This window comes from Podospora anserina, chromosome 2 (genome assembly GCF_000226545.1).
Source record: "Podospora anserina S mat+ genomic DNA chromosome 2, supercontig 2".
In the NCBI taxonomy this organism is placed as follows: Eukaryota; Fungi; Ascomycota; class Sordariomycetes; order Sordariales; family Podosporaceae; genus Podospora; species Podospora anserina.
In genome coordinates, this window is record NW_001914858.1 from 3,964,217 (window position 1) to 3,982,364 (window position 18,148).

The 18,148-nt window shown below is 54.4% G+C and overlaps 7 protein-coding genes across 7 annotated transcripts; 3 read left to right on the forward strand and 4 right to left on the reverse strand.

Annotated features, from left to right (window-relative positions):
• Nucleotides 1-1,028: 1,028 nt before the first annotated feature.
• Nucleotides 1,029-2,788, reverse strand: PODANS_2_11410 (uncharacterized protein; the record flags this gene model as incomplete). The annotated part of the gene is made up of 2 exons (XM_001911919.1): nucleotides 1,029-2,684; nucleotides 2,729-2,788. 2 exons carry the CDS (start codon nucleotides 2,786-2,788, stop codon nucleotides 1,029-1,031), a joined length of 1,716 nt encoding a protein of 571 aa, XP_001911954.1.
• A 1,586-nt stretch (nucleotides 2,789-4,374) lies between these two features.
• Nucleotides 4,375-7,234, reverse strand: PODANS_2_11420 (uncharacterized protein; the record flags this gene model as incomplete). Its single annotated transcript, XM_001911920.1, has 5 exons — nucleotides 4,375-5,366; nucleotides 5,423-5,666; nucleotides 5,726-6,297; nucleotides 6,383-7,070; nucleotides 7,139-7,234. The coding sequence occupies 5 exons, from the start codon at nucleotides 7,232-7,234 to the stop codon at nucleotides 4,375-4,377; spliced, it is 2,592 nt and encodes an 863-aa protein (XP_001911955.1).
• Nucleotides 7,235-7,680: 446 nt separating this feature from the next.
• On the forward strand, nucleotides 7,681-8,421 carry PODANS_2_11430 (uncharacterized protein; the record flags this gene model as incomplete). The annotated part of the gene is made up of 2 exons (XM_001911921.1): nucleotides 7,681-8,114; nucleotides 8,172-8,421. 2 exons carry the CDS (start codon nucleotides 7,681-7,683, stop codon nucleotides 8,419-8,421), a joined length of 684 nt encoding a protein of 227 aa, XP_001911956.1.
• Nucleotides 8,422-8,781: 360 nt separating this feature from the next.
• Nucleotides 8,782-9,674, reverse strand: PODANS_2_11440 (uncharacterized protein; the record flags this gene model as incomplete). The annotated part of the gene is made up of 2 exons (XM_001911922.1): nucleotides 8,782-9,388; nucleotides 9,445-9,674. 2 exons carry the CDS (start codon nucleotides 9,672-9,674, stop codon nucleotides 8,782-8,784), a joined length of 837 nt encoding a protein of 278 aa, XP_001911957.1.
• A 195-nt stretch (nucleotides 9,675-9,869) lies between these two features.
• Nucleotides 9,870-12,094, forward strand: PODANS_2_11450 (uncharacterized protein; the record flags this gene model as incomplete). Its single annotated transcript, XM_001911923.1, has 2 exons — nucleotides 9,870-11,921; nucleotides 12,002-12,094. The coding sequence occupies 2 exons, from the start codon at nucleotides 9,870-9,872 to the stop codon at nucleotides 12,092-12,094; spliced, it is 2,145 nt and encodes a 714-aa protein (XP_001911958.1).
• A 231-nt stretch (nucleotides 12,095-12,325) lies between these two features.
• Nucleotides 12,326-14,547, reverse strand: PODANS_2_11460 (uncharacterized protein; the record flags this gene model as incomplete). Its single annotated transcript, XM_001911924.1, has 2 exons — nucleotides 12,326-12,818; nucleotides 12,875-14,547. 2 exons carry the CDS (start codon nucleotides 14,545-14,547, stop codon nucleotides 12,326-12,328), a joined length of 2,166 nt encoding a protein of 721 aa, XP_001911959.1.
• A 661-nt stretch (nucleotides 14,548-15,208) lies between these two features.
• On the forward strand, nucleotides 15,209-18,105 carry PODANS_2_11470 (uncharacterized protein; the record flags this gene model as incomplete). Its single annotated transcript, XM_001911925.1, has 2 exons — nucleotides 15,209-15,297; nucleotides 15,360-18,105. The coding sequence occupies 2 exons, from the start codon at nucleotides 15,209-15,211 to the stop codon at nucleotides 18,103-18,105; spliced, it is 2,835 nt and encodes a 944-aa protein (XP_001911960.1).
• Nucleotides 18,106-18,148: the final 43 nt, after the last annotated feature.

Below are 18,148 nucleotides of genomic sequence, written 5' to 3' on the forward strand. Positions count from 1 at the left end.
TCCTGACCAGAAGTTCTGATAGGTGGTGTACGCAGGATGGGTCGTAGCACCCGGGGTTGTAGGTGTCATTGCAGCAGACAACTCCTGCTCTGGTTGAGGCCCAGCAAGGCCCGCAGAAGTGGGGATGGGGACGTGTCATGCGAGCCATGATGCCGTTTTGTTGGGGGATGGGGGGTTAAGAAAGGGTTGACCTTACTTGCTTTGCTTTGGGGGGCAAGTGTGTGTGTGTGTGTGTGTTGGGTTGCAAGTGGTAGTTAGTCTGAAGACAATAGAACGTGTATGCGGTATGTGTGTGTGATGTGACAAGTTGGTCTGTGATCAAAAGTGAGCCTTGATTGGAATGATGATTGATGATTGCGATGATGAGAAAAGAATGGTAGTGGAAGGTGAGAGGTAGAAAGGGCTTAAATACACGAGAGATAGGGCCTTGAGCAAGAGTTTGTTGGCAAGGACAGCAAGATTGAATGAACAACAGTTATCTTGAGAGCAGTACAATAGCTTTGTTCGAGAGTTGTAGCCTAAGAGGTCAATCTTAGATGGTGTGATAAGTCAAAAATGGTGGGTTGGTGATGGGATTGGGCGATTGTTTTGATAGCCCCTTTTTGGTTCTTTGTTTTGTTACATGGCGGCCTGACAGTCACTCCGAGTTCTCAACAAAATCGGTGCCTTGAGTAGGTATCCAAGATAGCCTACAATGTTCGAGATTGTCTAAAGGCCATGCACAGACATCGTGGAGAGACATGAAATTCGAGGACTGTAAACAAAGCAGTCATGCGTATAATTTCTCTTGTATATATCATCCAAATAAGCCTTCTCGCACCCAAAAAGTTGTTGCTTAGTCCATTAAGCCTCTGGTATCGTGGAATCGGATGTAAAACCTCGTCCAAAAAAAAGAAGATTGGTATCATAGAATCGAAATTTGTGTGTAAAATCTTTCCCACCGAGAAGCAAATCCCCCATCAAAGTTCCCTTCCCTTTCATAACCATTCTTTCAACAGTTCGAGACATCTCTCATCAACAAAAGAAATCTAAGACCTCCCCAACGGCGAGGGGGAACTCTCAACTAGTGTGTCCGGGCTGCTAATGCCGCCACTCCCATCACTCAACTCCCTCTTTACCGCGGGAATGGTAGGCGGTGACAGCAAACCCTCATCCTTGAGGACATCCTTCCCCTTGCCCTTGTCCTCGGTCTTCTCTTCCTTTATTGTTCGCAGAATTGGTGGCTCCGCAACAACAGGTTTGATCGTCTTTTCTGGTTTGGGCTGCTGTGTTGCTGTTGTTGGCTGAGGCGTGGCGGTGGAAGCAGGCTCAACCACAACACCAGTCAGGGGGGCTACTGGTATGATCCTCTTGTCTATCTTCAGCACCTCCTTCGCCAAAGCCCGGATCCCATCGTAGATTATGTCCGGCTGCTCAAACAGCAGTAGTGATGACGGAGGCTGCGAATCAACCCGGGAAGTGTGCAGCACCGAGTACGAGCCGTGCGCCCAGGCAGGTGGATAGAATGTCGACTGTGCTCTTCCCTGGTTTCGACCAATACCAGACAAATCAAGCTGCTCCACATCGTCCTTTTCGTTCGTTGCTGCTGGTGCTGCAGTCGCTGTCGAGGAAGAGTACGAACTCGCAAAGACCGTAATCGCAACTTTCGGCTTTGTTGGCGTTTTCGCCGGCAGCTGATGAGAAGAGTGATGCAGCGAAGTCCCCGACCAAAACCGCAACAGCCCTTCCGGTCCAGGTAACCAGGCCAAGTTCGTAAGTGTGATCAATTCCTCTCTTGTGAATGTCCCTGTTGATCCTACAACCCCACCATTGCCGCTGGCGATTTGTCGCAGGTGCCTCAACACAAAAGCCAGCATTCCAACTGGGGAGTCACACAGTCCGTATGCCAGGGTATTCGGGTCTCTTATCTCTGTGATTGGTGGTGAAGAAGAGTGGGAGTAGTACCCCAGGAAGTCCCGCTCTTCATAGCCAGCCACACCACCCCTGAAGAACCAGGCTAGAGACCATTTTGCGAATTCGATGGGTGAGCTTGTGAGTTTTGGCGCGGAGAGGACAGGGGAGATTAGATGGGTTCCCAGGCAGGAGTCAGAGTAGGTCGTTGAGATGGCGTGGGCGAGGTGGAAGTCGATTCGGGATGGCGAAGAGGAGCCGGGGGACGTGTTAGTTGTCAGGTAGTGCCTATAGCCCAATCGAGAGGTCATTAATGTATTAAATATCGAGGCCGTGGCGTCTATGGGTGAGCGGTTCGCGGGAATGGAGTCGGAGAAGCCCAATCCTGGCAAAGAGGGTATGACGACATGAAAAGCTTGATGAGTCGGGTCGGATGGGGTTGTGAGGGGGTTGATGAGGTGGGAGAGGGAGAGGTTAGTTAGTGGGAATGGTGGCAGCACCAAGAGAGGAAGAGCGTTGGCGGAAGAGGACCGGGCATGGATGAAGTGAATCCTGAGAGGGGATGCCGATTCCGACAAGGCAATCGAGGTCCGAAACTGGGGGATGTTGGCGTTGAGGTTGGACTCGATATCGCGAAAGTTGTACTTTTCAAGCCAGTAGTCAATCAGCGGCTCGATAACAGGCTTTGGCTCCCACCACTCGGTCGACTTTGGCAGAGACCCCTCATGAGGCAGTCTAGTGAGCTCAAGCTTCTGTCGTGCGAGGTGGAGATGCCTCGTCGGAACCTGTACAACCTGTCAGTCTCACGAACCACTCTGAAAACAAGACGGACACTTACATGTATCTTGTACGGCCTGACCTCATCGGCAGCCGGCGATCCCACCACAGCGTCCGCCATATTATGTCTCCAGTATTATACACCAACAAAATTACCACGTTATTATTCGCATAGGTATGTTTCCAAACTCAAGAACAACATATATCTGCTCTCGTTCACACCTCAAGATAGACTGTCAAACGAACGACAAAACGATCGAACAAAAACAAAACAAAAAATAGTTGGGACGAGAAAAAACGAGGTGTGTTCCAAGAAAGGAAGAAGGGTCATCGGGTATTATAAGCGCATGAACCACACCACCACCACCACCACAACATTACATACATGCATCCCACCCCACACGCTATAACACAAATCCATGCCATACCGCATTCTGCATCAATCACCTGCCGCGAATTTCCTTAGCTGATTCAACTTTCATGTGTACAGTACATACAGTTCCTTATGTAAGTAATAAACCCATCAGGTCAACACCAGTTTCGTCACCCTACCCCGAACATTCCCCCTCCAACCACCCTACCTCCCTCTAAACACCGAACCCTTCCTCCACCAAGCGGTCAAGGAAACAAAATGAAATGAAAGGAGCACCCCAACTCCATCCCCATCCCCATCCCCATCCCCATCCCCATCCCCATCCCCATCCCCATCCCCATCCCCATCCCCATCACCCGGCGGCTGGCTGGTGGCTGGCTCCCGCCAACAACAAAACAAAACCGTTCAGGCAGGGCTGATCGGGAGTCCGGGGTGGAAGAGAGCACGCCAAAAGAAAGTGACAAGGACAGTCTCGCAGTTTCGTCAGGAACAAATGCTCCCCCCCCCCCCATGTCCGCTAATTCCAGGGTCCTGGCCCGCGTGCACCAAGGGTCCAACCTGTGGCTAGTAATCCTCCCCCAACGCCTCTTATTGGATCACCACACCTTCAATACGCCACACCGGACCGTTATGATCAAAAAAGTACATGAAACAGTGGCGGTGCTGACGAAACGTCGTAGTGCAGATTTCGGAAATGATCAACCAAACCCAGCCTGACTGTGGCAGAAAATGTGGCTCGTTAGTACCCTTCCTTTCAGTGAAAAAAAAAAAAACTTGGCTATTGTTCCTCATCTCGTAACCCTCCCCCGAGATTCATTGGACCAAGACTTTATGCAAGTGCTCCCAAGGCCCGTTGCCACTCTCCCCGGATTGCCGAGATGCCGTTGTATGTGGTACTCTGCATCTGTGGTGTATGTAAAATGTGCTTGTTGAGCTACTATACTGTAGTAGTGCTCTCTCTGCTTCTGTACCTAATGCCTATCATGTCCCCCCAATGCATATGATCTGCTCAACACACACGCAAGCAAACTTCATCATGACTCCGATGATCATGATGCTCAACTGTGCACCCGTGTTCCCAAAAATAAAATGGTTCTAGGCCCCTTTTCGAGTGCGATGTGAGAGTGTGTGTCTTCAAGCCACACCATCCAGACCACACAGAGTGGCGAGTGACGATCACCACAAAGTTCCCCCTTTTTCGCAGCACAGCCACATGTCATGATAACACACCAGACGCGCGCTCCCCCTATCTGTTCAGCAGAAAAACATGTATAGCATTCGCCATCCAACCATCCTCTCCATGCTCTGTCAGAGCGTGAAGTGAGCGTCTAGTTCTAGCTGCCTCTCGGAGTCCCTCCAGTAGGCGCTTGACCTCCCGCTCCCGCCCCCCCGGCTCCTCCTCTCAAATTGATCTGCCCAATCCTCGACACAATATTACTCCCCACCGCGTCCACCGCCCCCCTCGGGCTCGTCAGGCTCGGTCCCTGAGGCGCCGTCTCCTGCACCCGGAAGAGCTTAATCTGCGTCGCGTTCCATATCCCCATCGTCCCCTTCGACACCTGCACCTCGCTCGCAAAAATAGACCCCCACAGCAGGCTCTCGTACCACCCCAGTGCCAGCGGCGACCACTCAAACGAGTGCACCCTCGCCGGGGTCTGGTCCACACCCACGAGCTGAATCTCCCTGATCTTGTCCAACGTCGCAGGCAGTGGCGGATCAGACGCGAAAGCCTGCCGTGGGATCAGAGCTGAAATCTGTTGGATCAACGTCAAGATGGTGTGCAGTGGCAACTCTGGAAGCCACGTCTCGATCCATTGCGTTGATGGCTCAAAGATGCCGGAGACTGACTGTGACATGCTGCCCAGGCTGGTCGTGCTGTTCTGACGCGAGAAGGTCTGCGCTCCCGCCGGCATTTTGCCTCTAGCTTTTTCCGACATGCCGCGCAGCTGTTTCGGTACATCATCATCGACCGGAGACGCGACAGAGGACGCCCGTGATGGATTCTCACTGGGGCTGGAAGCCGCCGGTGTAGGCCGCTCCTCATCATCACTGTCGTCGTCATCATCGTCGCCGATAGCAAATGTCCCATCTTCCTCTGGAACATCGCCCGGTGCGGGTGCTCGTGAGGAAAGTGTCACCGGGCTTCTCAGACTCTCGAGTGAACTTCTAGTTGAGTCGGCTTGTAGCGGGTCATTTGAAGCCCCAGAATCCTTCCTCCGTCGGTTACGTCTTTCCATTTCTTCATGCCCACTTTCCAGTGTAAATGATCGGAGGGCCTCGAACCTTTTCTTGTTTCTGAGTATCGCAAACACCAAGTGCGCGTTTTCTACGACACTGTCAGTATGCAATCTTGGACTCTTTTTTTTTGGCAACAATACTTACGGATGTATTGGTGTTCAACGATCGAGTTGATCGCCTCCAACAATGACCGCAGTAACGAATGGTTGGTTTCATTGGCTAGGAGAAACGACGGCGAAGACATGGAGTTGAGCAGGTGCATAATCTTGGAACAGGTAGGGGCGCTTAACCCATCCAGATAGGGCGCAATGTTGTTGATGATGGCCAGCAATGCCGGATAGATCGCTGTCAGTTTTCCCTGACTGGTTGTGATGAGAGCATAAATGGACTGTTGTTGTCAGTACCTCAGTGTCTTGGACTGGATTTAGACCAAGCAAAACAACTCACCTGAATGAGAAAATCAGCATACGTCCCCCTGAACCCCGCAATCCGAATCGCGGGGGGCAGAGTGTCCTGGGCATCAAACGACTTGTTCAAGTTTGTCCCAAAGTTCTTCTCTACGCTCAGCGTCTGCAGCAAGAAGGCACACATCCTCACGACACCTTGCTTGGAAGCATCGTTCTTGTACTCCAAGGCGTAGAACAAAATCAAAATGACAAAATCATAGGCCCTTCCTGTGTCGATCAGGAAAGACCTGAATCGCTTGTTACACTGGGTCACCTCCCAGAACAATATTATGATCTCAGGGGCAAAGCGGACAGCAGCGTGAGCGCCTGGAATGTACGACCCCTGAAGGGGTTGGTTCAGCACTCGGGTCATGCCGTCCACGATGAACTGAAAGTCTGAAGGCCTATGTAAGCGGCCTAGGTAGTGTCGGTAGTGGTTTTTTGGTGTCGGGAGTCCTGGGTTTTCTGGGATGGTGTATAGGAGGGTGGTTAGGAGGAATTGCAGGGTGGAGGTAACCAAGAGCTGCTTGGGATGGTTGGGCACCAGGGCGTTGTAGGGTGCTAGCCAGGTAGCTGGGTTATATTTCAGAGTCTACATTCGTTAGTTGTGGTCGTTATTCACAGTTCAAGCCTGGACATACCGTATTCAACAGCGAACAGAGCACCGAGAGAACCACCTGCTTGTCGGGACAAGTGCAGATATAGGTGAGAGCCTTGGTCCCCGTCTGAGGCAGCGTCGCCAAAGACAAGTACATGCTCTTGCTGGCTAGCGTCAAAAGCAACCGAAGTATCTCACACCGATTGCTCTCATGCTCTTTGGTCGTGGCGATAGGTACTGTACAGCCAACGCCGGTCTGCCAGATGCTATAAGTGACCTTGGGCTTGCCATTTGGCACCTTGGTGACCGTCAAATCGGAGAAAAAGAGCAGGTCGGTGACGGTATCGATCAGCTCCTCAGCCAGAGGTTTCGCATCCTCGTACTCCACCACCGGTGTCTTGGGTACACCGTCTGCGCCATCAAACAGCACTTCACTCGCAATCGATGACTTTCTGGACCGTTTGCGCCGGGGAGCCCAGAGAAAGCTATCCTCCCAGTCCTGCAAGCTCTCCTTCTCGTAGATATAAGGCAGGACCCTCGTAAGAACGCGAACGCAGTTCAGCACCTCTCGATCTGGGGCAAGCTCGTGGTCGGGAAAGGACGGGTGGTGACGAAGCATAAACAGGCGCCCGGTTACAGCTGTTATCAGCGTCTCCAGGTTCTCGAGCGCATTATCGCGGGTTCGTCGGACATCGGCCGGGGCAAAAAGACTGAAGATGTCGTCCGAGGACTCGGGGAGCTCCCAGAACTGGTGTGCAGCAGGTGTGTTAGCGTGACGTATTGCCCTATCTAGCAGGCTGCTGGCTGTAAACGCACCTGAGCCCAGTATGGATCGTCAGCAGGAATATGGCGTTCCTCCGACAGTCTAAAGATGCCTTTCTTGAAGACTAGTTTGGAGTCGCTGGCACCCATTTTGGCGGTTATGTTAGGTGCATAGCATCCCGTCGTTCGGGGGGGGAGTTGGATCGGGGATCGGGATCTGGATCGGGTGGTTTATAGCAGCATGTTCAGTACTTCACAGTGACCGCTGTCAAGCGGACAAGCTGGGTTACATCACAGCGGGCCGCCCGCTGATAAGATCTACCATACATAACCCTAACATTATTTCATTTGCAGAGCTTATCCCCGCTAAGTGCATATCAATCTGGCCTCAAGAGAACCTCCATTGTTAGCAGCCTCCGGCGCAACACCAAGCTTTCCCTTTGCGATATCCCCACGTTTCAACATCCAGTGCGCAAACACCACCACCCCCCCAACCAGCAAATGAACCCCCCGAGGTGACACCCTTATTCTCACCCAGGGAATCGACTCAATTCCCTTCCCAACCCACCGCGCAAGAGCGCACCCACCACATCACAATGTACTCCTCCCTCGTCCGCCTCCAAAACACCTTCGGCTTCTTCACCACCGTCGCCTTCGTCGTCGCCCTCCTAATCTCCGCCTCCGACTTCCTGTCCCCCCGCACCCCCACCGTCAACGTCCTCAAAACAACCCAGCTCCAAACGGTGAAAGGCCGTGCGGATTACTACTCGTCCAAAAAGGAAGAATACGCCATCATCAAATTCACCCTTGACGCCGACCTCTCCTCCCTCTTCACCTGGAACACAAAGCAAGTCTTTGCCTACGTCACGGCCGAGTGGCCCTCGGCCCAAAACAACAATGCGACCAACCAGGCCGTGATCTGGGACACGATCATCACGGCGCCGAGCAGTGACCATTTGGGGAATTTTAGCCCCTCGAAGCTTAAGAGGTTGAGGAAGAGCGCCAATGGGAAGGGGATTGATCCTAGCCGGTAGGCGCCATCTCTCTTTTTTAAGTAGCAGCAATGGGATTGCTAACGACTCAACAGCGGCAAACTCCAACTCAAGAACCAGCGCCTCAAGTACCCCCTCACCCACCCGACAGGCAGGCTCGCCAACACAGAAGACGTCCAGCTCAAGCTTCACTACAACGTCCAGCCCTGGGTTGGTTTCCTGTCATGGAACCAGGCCCAGGACTGGGGCAAGTGGAAGGCGCTGAAGAATGGGCTGAGCAAGAAGTTTACGCTCCCAGCTATCAAGGTGAAGGAGCAGGCCAAGAAGAAGACCACAAGGGCTTAGGGGATCTAGCTTTTGTTGGGACGAAAAATGGAGTTATTGATTTAGCTATTTGGGGGTTTGCTTCAATTCATTGCCGGTTTTGACATCTCATTTCCTCACAGGCGCTCATAGAGTGTGAAGTTGATCACTATTCAAGCCCACACCATGAAAAATATATACACACTGTATGGGAAAAGTTAACAAAACCCAATCACAAAACGATTCATAAATGCTATGCCAATCAAAACACACAATTCCCCTTTGCTCCTATACCACCCCCCTTCCCTCCGTGTTGATCCTATTCCTAAACTCCTCTCCTCCCTACTTTTCATCCCAACTCCCCGACTCCCCGACCTACATGTCCCTTTCCCGTACAGCCACTCAGAAACCATCCTGCCTCAACCAACTGCTACTACTCCCCCTCCTCCCCCTCTCATACAACCACTTGCTATTCAACGCCACACTGCTCCTCTTCCCATTCACCGGCGTCGGCGTATGCAGATAACTATCCCTCACACTATCCCCAAAACTCCCCGTCGAGCTCGCAAAGCTGTTGTTGCTCGTCGTGCTGCTCGCGAAGCTCATGGTAGAACTATTCAGACTATTGCTGAAGCTTCCCCTCCTCCCGGTATTTTGCGTTGCCTTTTGCAGGAGAGGGCTGACCAAATTGGCGGCTTTGGTCGGGGAGGGTGAGTAATTCCCCAAGGGGGTGCTGCGGTTGGACAAGGGGGAGGAGGTGTAAGAACCGGAGGGGGAGCCGGCTATGGAGGGGGTGCGGGAGTATTTCGGGGGGGTTGAGATGTCCGAGGCGGGGGTGGGGGGTGCTCTGATGGGGGGAAGGCCGAGGAGGTCGCGCTGGGCGGGGGTGAGGGGTATGTCGGAGAGGTCGTCCTTGGGGCGGACTAAGGGGAGGAGGGCGAGGAGGATGTTGAAGAGGGGGATTAGGAGGAGGGTTAGGGGGATGTAAGAACCGTAGGGGAGTTTTTCTCTAGGGAGAGGGGGTTAGTAGGTTGAAAAAGGGAGGGTTCGAGGGGGAAAACGTACAGTCTTATCGGGAGGTGCGGAAGAAGAAATCTTCTCAGGACTTGAACGCCGGCAATTGCGACGACATTATAGACGATTTGCAGGACGTTCTTTTGGGAGAAGGTGGTTCTGGCTTGGCGCTCTGTGATCTCGGCCAGGCGAGGGTGTTTCCAGTTGCCGGGGCTTTCTGTAAAGGCGGATGGGGACGAGATTTGCTTTGTGGGCGTCGATCTGACGGGTGTTAGGGACATAATGGGCGCTCAATGGGCGGCGACACTCGGTCGGAGGAACTGTCTCGCGATGGTTGGCGATGCGGTAAGATGCGCTCAGTGTTTTGAGAGCTGTAAATATCGTCAGAGCTATGTTGATTAGAAGTTCATGTCGCGATTGTCGTGGCGACGGCGGTCTATAGTTGTTGACCCCTGTTGATAGTGGTGGTTAGTAAGATGCGAACAGCCGCTCCCTCCTTGCGTCTCGACTTCCCGTGTGTCCGCTCACTGTTCTGGGCAAAAAGTGACGGTCGCGTCAAAACATTGAATCCAGGTCCCCAGTTCTCCAGGTCGATGCAAACGGGTTGCAGGGGTCCTGGCAGCTGTGAGACTTGGCATTTGCAGCTGTCTGTTTCCGGCAGGCACAACAGAGCTCCCCCCGCCATCGCGCATTTCCAAGCAACCGCCCCGCCCCCGTGTCCTGTCCGGCCCAAAACCTCCAGCTCGCACCAAGGTCCCGGATCTCCACCCGTCCCGGCCCGGCTGCATCTTCCAGACACTAACGAACAGGGCCCCTTACACCACCAGCGCGGGGGGCCACAACTTTTGTCTTCTTTGCATCACAAACCAACACAGCACAGTACAGCACAGCACAATCAAAGCCCCTCGCCCAACATGGGGACCTTTGATAACCTGCTGCTACAGCTTGACGAGGGCGTCACAGGCCTCTTCAAGCAGTGGAATATCTGGACCAGTCTCATCGTCACCCTCTTCGCCGGCCTCATCACCTACCAGGTCTCGACCCGCCAAGATCCCGATATTCACCCCTTCCTCCTCGCTCGTCAGTCCCAGGCTTCCCCTGTCCGCCAGCCCAAAGAATCCTCCGTCTACCGGCCTCAAGCTGCCCCCCATGGTCTGTCTCTTCACACCGGCTTAAACGTCAAGGACCCCGGCGCCAACAAGTGGGCGAGGGGCCGTGATGGTGATCTCAGGGATATCTGGCGGCAGACCCTCGCCGGCGTCCAAGAAGGTGACGACAAGGGCGCAAAGGGCCGTATCCTCACCGTCGAGGGCACCGAGAACGTCAAAGAGCACCATCTCGACGCTCTTACTCGGCAAATCAACCTCATCGGCCAGCATCTTGTCGACCAAGGTGGCAACCACGTGGCCGTCTACCTGCCCAACTCTGTCGAGTTGATCGTTACCCTTTTTGCCTGTGCCTTCTACAACTTGAACGCTATCATCCTCCCCTTCAACCAACCCGACGCCGCCGTCATCGACATGCTCCGCCGTTCCGCCGCCGACACGGTCATCACCGCCCCTGGATCTTTCCCTTTTGACGTCGTGGTTAAGAACTACCCCTCCCTCCGCCAACTGGTGTGGGTGGTCGACGAAGGAAGCAAACACATGGACTGGAACGAAGTACCCCAGGGCACCGGCAGCAAAGTCAATGTTGCCACCTGGCAAGACATCATCAGCGACTCCCCCGTCGAAGCAGGCAAGACCCTCCCCCCTCTTGAGGACCAGTCCGAACCAAAAGACATCACCCTCTTCTGGCAACAAGGCCCCGGGCAGGAAGAGGAAATGGTCAAGTTCACCACAGGCAACATCGTCTCCGCCATTGCAGCCCAGCTAACCGCCATCCCCACCGCCCGCCGTCTCAGCCCCTCGGATCTTTTCCTCCCTGCGGACTCGCTGGCAAACTCGCACACTTTGGTTCTCACCCTCACGGCTCTGTTTTCCAATTCCTCGGTTGCGTTCAACTCTTCCGCGTCCGAAGCGCCCTCTTTGTCTGCGATCCTCAGCTCTCCGGCCGTTTCTCCTACTGTCATAGCTGTCACACCTTCTGCTCTGTCCCAAACTCACAAGGAGGTCTCGTCTGCTCTCAAGTCATCAACCATAGGCAAGGACCTCCACTGGCTTTTGTCTCGGTCCTTGGCCGAAAGTGGTGCTTTCCCCGAGAGTGGGTTTCTGACCAACTATTACAACCAAGCTTTCCGTCCCAAGTTTTCGGGCGGAAAGAAGTTGAGGTTGGTGTACACTGCTGAGAGGATTAACGGGGGTGGGAAGGTGAGGTTGAGCGGGGAGGAGCTGAATGATTTGAGGTTGTATACCGGTGCGAGGGTGGTGTACGCGTTGACGGCGGCGAGGGTTGCGGGCGCGGTGTGTCAGACGAATGTGTATGATTATCGGGGAGGGGAGCACTTTGGGCCGCCGGTGGCAAGTGTGGAGGTTGTGTTGAGGGATAAGGGGGGGGTGAGGAATAGTGATGAGGAGTCGCAAGGAGAGGTGAGTTTTGAAAAAAAAAATTGAAAAAAAGAAAAAAAAATGAAACCCGAGAGAATATGGTTTGCTGACAAAGATGATAGATTGTGGTCAGGGGCCCGGCTGTTGCTGGAAAAGAAGCTGGGTTGGGGGTTGTGGCGAGGGTGAGGGAGGATCATACTGTTGCGTTGATTTAGGGGGGGGTGTGGTAAGTGATGGTTTTTGTTTGAATTCTGGAGAAAGTGATTTGTACATGCTTGCATAGCACAGGCACAATTTGGAATGAACAACAGTCTTTAGGTAGACAATGACAGCAGCATAGATGGGAAATAAATCAGATATTTTTTGCTCGTGGTATCCTTCAATGCTAATCCTCGCGCCCTGCGCCCATATTTATGCCCAACATAAATGACCAAAAAACACACACATTAAGCCCCGTTCCTATACACCATCGCCCCCTGGTTCCTAAACATAATCGTATCCCTCCTCTGCATCATCATCAACGCCCTATTCAGCGCCGCCTCGCTATACCCCTTATTCTCCACCATCTCCCTCCTCAAGCTCGCCAGACTAGTGCTCCACCCAATCGCCAATCTCCTCTTCAGCTCCGACTCCACACGGGCGACCTCCTCGTTGAGCTCCCGGGATCCTTGGTTAGAACCCTGGTTGACCGCGTCCATGGTCGAGCAGAGGAACAGCCTGATCGCCTCGTCAACGTGCTCTTCTGTCGCGACGGGGGAGAGGGAGAGCTTGGCGAGGGACTCGGTGATGCGGACGATGGCCTCGAGCTGGCGGACGGTGATGGGGATGGAGGACCGGGCGTTGGCTTCGAGTTCCGAGGCGTGGACTTGCTTGCGGATGGCGACAAAGTGGGACGAAAGCTTCTCTGCTGCCGCGTCCGAGAGGCGGGGGGCGCAGCGGCTACACGGGGAAGTTAGTATTGCGAGGGCAAAAAAGGGGGAAAAGGGGGGACATACCTCTTGCAGTAGCTGATATACCTCCTCATCTTCTCAACAGGAATCTCGCTCTCCACCGCCCTCTCATCCTGCATCCCCCTCCCGCCCATGTGAATGCCCATTACATGCTTGGCTATTCTTTCGTCCTTGCCCCGTTCGTGCTCATCCTTGACGATGAAAATCATGTCAAACCTCGACAGAATCGTCGTCTGAAAGTCAATATTCTCACCAGGGGTCTTCATATCATCATACCGCCCAAAAATAGGGTTCGCCGCCGCCAACACCGACGTCCTGGCGTTGAGAATGGTGGTGATGCCGGCCTTGGCAATGGAAATAGTCTGTTGCTCCATGGCTTCGTGGATGGCTACTCTGTCTTCGTCTCTCATCTTGTCGAACTCGTCGATGCACACCACACCGCCGTCGGCCAGGACCATGGCTCCGCCTTCGAGGTAGAATTCCCTCGTTGACTGATCACGCTGGACGGAAGCGGTTAAACCTGCTGCCGAAGAGCCCTTGCCCGAGGTGTAAATCGCGATGGGGGCGGCTTGCTGGACGAATTTCAGGAGCTGCGACTTGGCTGTACCGGGGTCGCCGAGCATGAGGACGTTGATGTCACCACGGAGCTTCATGCCATCTGGCAGAATCTTCTTGCTGCCGCCCATCAGGAGGCACAAAATAGCCTTTTTGATATCGCGGTTGCCGTAGATGGAGGGAGCGATGCAATCAGTCATGACATTGTACAGATCTGGGCGGCGGGAGAGTTCAAGAAACTCTTGCTCCTCCTCTTCGGAAAATACGGCCTGGCCCTTGGCGGTTGAGTCGATGTCGGTCTGGATGCCCACTGCGCGGAGGTAAGGGGTGCGGATGGCCACGGCGCCAGAGGTGTTTTTGGAGCCTTTGGATTGGTAGATGGAGAAGATGCCCATTACTGTGCATCTGGATCCGGGGACGACACGGTTGGTGAGGTAGCGGTCGGCAGAGATCAAGACATGGCGGGGGAGTTCACCGACCGGGACTTGGTCGGGTGCCTCCTGGAGTTTGATGATTTGCTGGTCGACGAATTTGGACTTTTCGTGAACGACAAAGTAGGGGTCCATGGGACACTTCTCGGTTGGGTCATTTGGGACGCGAGCGCGGCCGCATGTTCGGGGGAGAGTGACGCCGCTGAAACCGCCGGATACGTGAAGATCTTGTGCGTGCTTGCATGTTCGGCATTCGATGTGGACTTCTGTCGCCTTTGAGGACATGACCGAAGCACCAATGACGATACCTGGTACTCTGACCAGCCTCGAGATGGTGAGGGAGTCCAGGTTACGGATGGAAATATCTTCGGCATTCGAGTGAAGGAGGAGTTGGTGAGGCGGGATCTTGACATTTGAGTCGTGAGGGAAAACAATTCGATGGGTACACCGCTGCAGGGCGAGCTCGAAGAGGGGGATGATTTCTGCTGGCTCCGTCACCAGTTTGTGGGCAATCTCTTCGTTGAACTTGATCAGGTCGCCGATGTTGACATCGCAAAAGTATGTTTTCAGCAGCGCATGGTCGCGCAATTGATCTCTGTAAATGTAGACATTATCGAGTCTGAAGTCGAGAATAAAGGCCTCGAGAAGGGCGCGGATGGCACTGTTGGAGTCTTCATTTTCGGCAAATGGATCATTGTACACCCTGCTGGCAAAAACGGATTGGCGATCCATGTTGATGAAGACTTGTTGGTGGTGGTGGTGGTGGTGAGGTAATGGCGGGCGGTGAAGTTGAGAGTATCTAGAGCTATGGAGGGGCCAAAAGTTGAGATGTCTACAAAAAGAATCAGGGGTTTGAAAAGTCGCGTCGCGTCGCGGCCCAAAGCGCGTCGTTATTCTAGTAGCGATGGGTTTAATTGCCCCGGTAAAGGCAGGGTACCCAGCTTGTCGGGTCTGCCAAGGCCAATCGGATAAAGAAATAGACCCCGTTATGCTGTTAGATGATGTGGCCTATGCACGTACCAAGCTACCTTAAGCGTATGCCTGTGAATTGGTGATGGGAACGCATTTGGCAGGCTACTCCTAGCCATCTCTCAGCATCTTCCTGTGACGACGACGGCTCTACGACCTGCCCTGAAGCTCGAAAAGGCACTCGTTACTGACCTCCTCCTGACCATATACTCGGCGACGACATACGACCCCGTTTTTGGAGCATTGCCGCGCTTTCATCTGTTGTATCTGTCCTGTCAGCTACAGCATGATACCCCGGTGATCTGTCAGCTTCGCAACTGTTGTTAGTTAGGGGATGCACCTTGGAACCCCTGGATGGTCTCCAGCAAGATCATAACTTCGCCTTGCGGCCGGGGAACATCAGTGGGGTTGCGCATCCATCATCATGTTCTCAAACCAGGGTGGGCGCAAGTCGGTCGATAGCTTGTCGTCGACATTGTCCGCCGGCCATCGAACGGAGTTCCCATTTCACGGGTATGCGCTTACCCCCTGTCTCCCACTGCGCGGCCGCCGGTCCACAGCTAACAGCTTGACAGCAAAGGACCGAGCAGCCCACAACGCCAACGTAGAGACTCGACAGCAAGCTCCATCTATTCGGTGGGCGGATCGCTGGACGCCTCCGCCGGTTGGACCAGCGCCGTCTTCGAATCGGGTCAGAATGCCATCTCCACGCTGTTGCAACCCCCTATAGTCCGGACAGGCCTGCTTCCACATACGAGCGCCCCTGCTTCGAGCGCGCACAAACCTCCGACCGCCCGAGACATACCTCCCGTGACACTTACGAATGTACCCCACGTCGATGCTTCCGAGTTCAGACCATACCTCTCCCAGGTTGGGGCGTTATATGAGCAGTTGCGGCGAATCCAAGCCGAGGAAGACGAGAATGCGAACGCCTCGAACCGACGAAGCACCAAAGCTGACGAGGCGCCCGAAACCCCGGTGGACGAGGGTCATTTGCGCCCTGCAAGACGGCCTGGCTTGTCGTCGAGGAGAACTTCGACTGCATCCATCTCGTCCCTCACCTCGATAGACTCGCCCACTCTTCCTCGGCGGCCCAGTTCCGGTCTCAGAACCCGACAAGCGCAGGGACCACCACCTTTGTCGACCGTTCCCGCTGTATATTTTGAGGAGGACTTTCACCTTGAGAATCCACGGACTTTTGATGTAGTCAGCGAGCGATCCGAGGTGGTAAGGCCCGCGCCGGGGGATGATAAAGGGGGACCGAATGGACAAGCTGCGGCGCCTCGGAAGGCTCTAGCGACCAATGCGATCTTACAGGAGAAGCTCTCGTGGTATATGGATACGATTGAATGGCATCTGATTCAGTCCATCTCGACGGCATCAACGACTTTTTTCAGTGCGCTGGGTTCTCTGCGGGAACTGCACTCGGAAGCGGCCGACTCAGTAGAGAGGATCAAGGCACTGCGCAAGGAGCTGGAAAACCTAGACGAAGAGATTGCTACAGGGGGGCTCAACATCATACAACAACGGCGGAGGAGGGAAAATCTGAAGCAGTTACACGACGCCGTCACACAACTCCGGAAAATAGTAGACGGTGTTGCCGTCTGCGAGTCCCTTGTGGATGCTGGAAACATCGATGAAGCTTTGGACAACATCGATGGCTTGGAGAAGCTCATCGCTGGCGAATTGCCCGAGGGTGGCAGTCAGTCTGGAGTGAGTCTGGTGGACCTGCGGGGTGCCACAGCTCTCCAGGGCGTGAGCAACGATTTGTCTACTCTGCGATTCCGGATCGGAAAGGCATATGAAGGAAGGTTTCTCAACACTCTGCTTACGGATCTCCAAAACCACGTCAAACAGGTGTCTGCGCAGGAGGTGCTCATGCGTTGGAGTAGTGCTTCGATGCGAGCCCGCGGCGCCCACAGTCGTGAACCATCGGCGTTCCCGTCTTATATGGCGGCGACAGACATTCTGAGGATAGAGCTGTTGCCTAGTCTGACGGGGCTGCATCGGGCCAAGTTCATCACTGTGGCCGCGACTGCATATCGCGAGGCAGCGATGAAGGAGATCAAAGCCATCATCCGACGGCCGCTGCCTAGCTCCAGCGATGACGACGACACGGCGTCGATGATGTCGATGCAGTCCAGCTCGACGATGAACCGAGGCGCCAGTCCGCGGACTCAGCAGGACCGGTCCATACAGTTGGCTAGAAACCTGCGAGCATTGGACCCTCTGGATGCCGAAACCTTGCTGGTAAAGATCTACATTGGTGTTACGGAGGCTCTCAGGAGATTGAGCACGCAGATGAAGGTCTTGTTGGATGTTGCAAGCACGATAGGCGACGCAGGTCCATCCGGGCTGAAGTCGCCACCGCTCAGGTCGCCCCCTATGAGTCCTCCAGCAAGACCACCATCGAGAGCTGCGGTCGAGGCCCAGGAGGAGATCCATGCGGCTGTGGATATTTCCAATTTTCTCGGGCAAGCGATTGACGCAGCTCAGGAAAAGATTGTCAAGGTGCTTCGGGTACGGTCTGAGCAGAGCAAACGGCTGGATCTTGTCTCCTTCCTGCGGTACTTTACCCTCAACCTTTACTTTGCCAACGAGTGCGAGGCCATATCTGGACGGAGCGGCACGGCACTGAAGACGCTAGTCAATGGTCACATCACAGACTTTGTCAAACTCCACGGCGACGCACAAACTCAAAAGCTCGCCCAGGGCATGGAGTCAGACCAGTGGAACGCGGCTGACTTCACCGAGAAGGACACGGACCTGCTGAGTCGGATTCTCGAGTGCAGCACCAGAGATGCTGCCGCGTGGACGGAGGGCACGCAGGTCTGGCATCCCCATCCGGACGCGCCGCAGGAAAGGAGCGAGGCCAACGGCGGAGGAGATGAACCAGACGTCGTATCCGCCCAAGCAAACGGCGGCGGCAGCCCTGCTGCCACGAGAAGCAGAACCCGCAGCGCTGTAATCGAATCCGAGTCTTACCTCCTCCCCAACTCGGCCATCCTCTGCATGACGGGCATGGAGAATTTCTTGCAGCTCATCACCTCGATCCCGTCCATGACAACGGACATTTCGTCGTCCCTCATCGCCTACCTCCAGCTTTTCAACTCGAGGTGCAAGCAGCTCATCCTGGGCGCGGGAGCGACTCGGTCTGCTGGGCTGAGAAACATCACGACCAAGCACCTCGCTCTCGCGTCCCAGGCGCTGGCTTTCATGGCGGCTATCATCCCGCATGTTCGGGAGTTTGTCCGGAGGCACTGCGCCGGGTCGGTGGATACGTCTACGATGGGGGAGTTTGACAAGGTGAGGAGGGACTAGATGGAGCATCAGAATAGTATTTATGACAAGCTGGTAGGCCGTA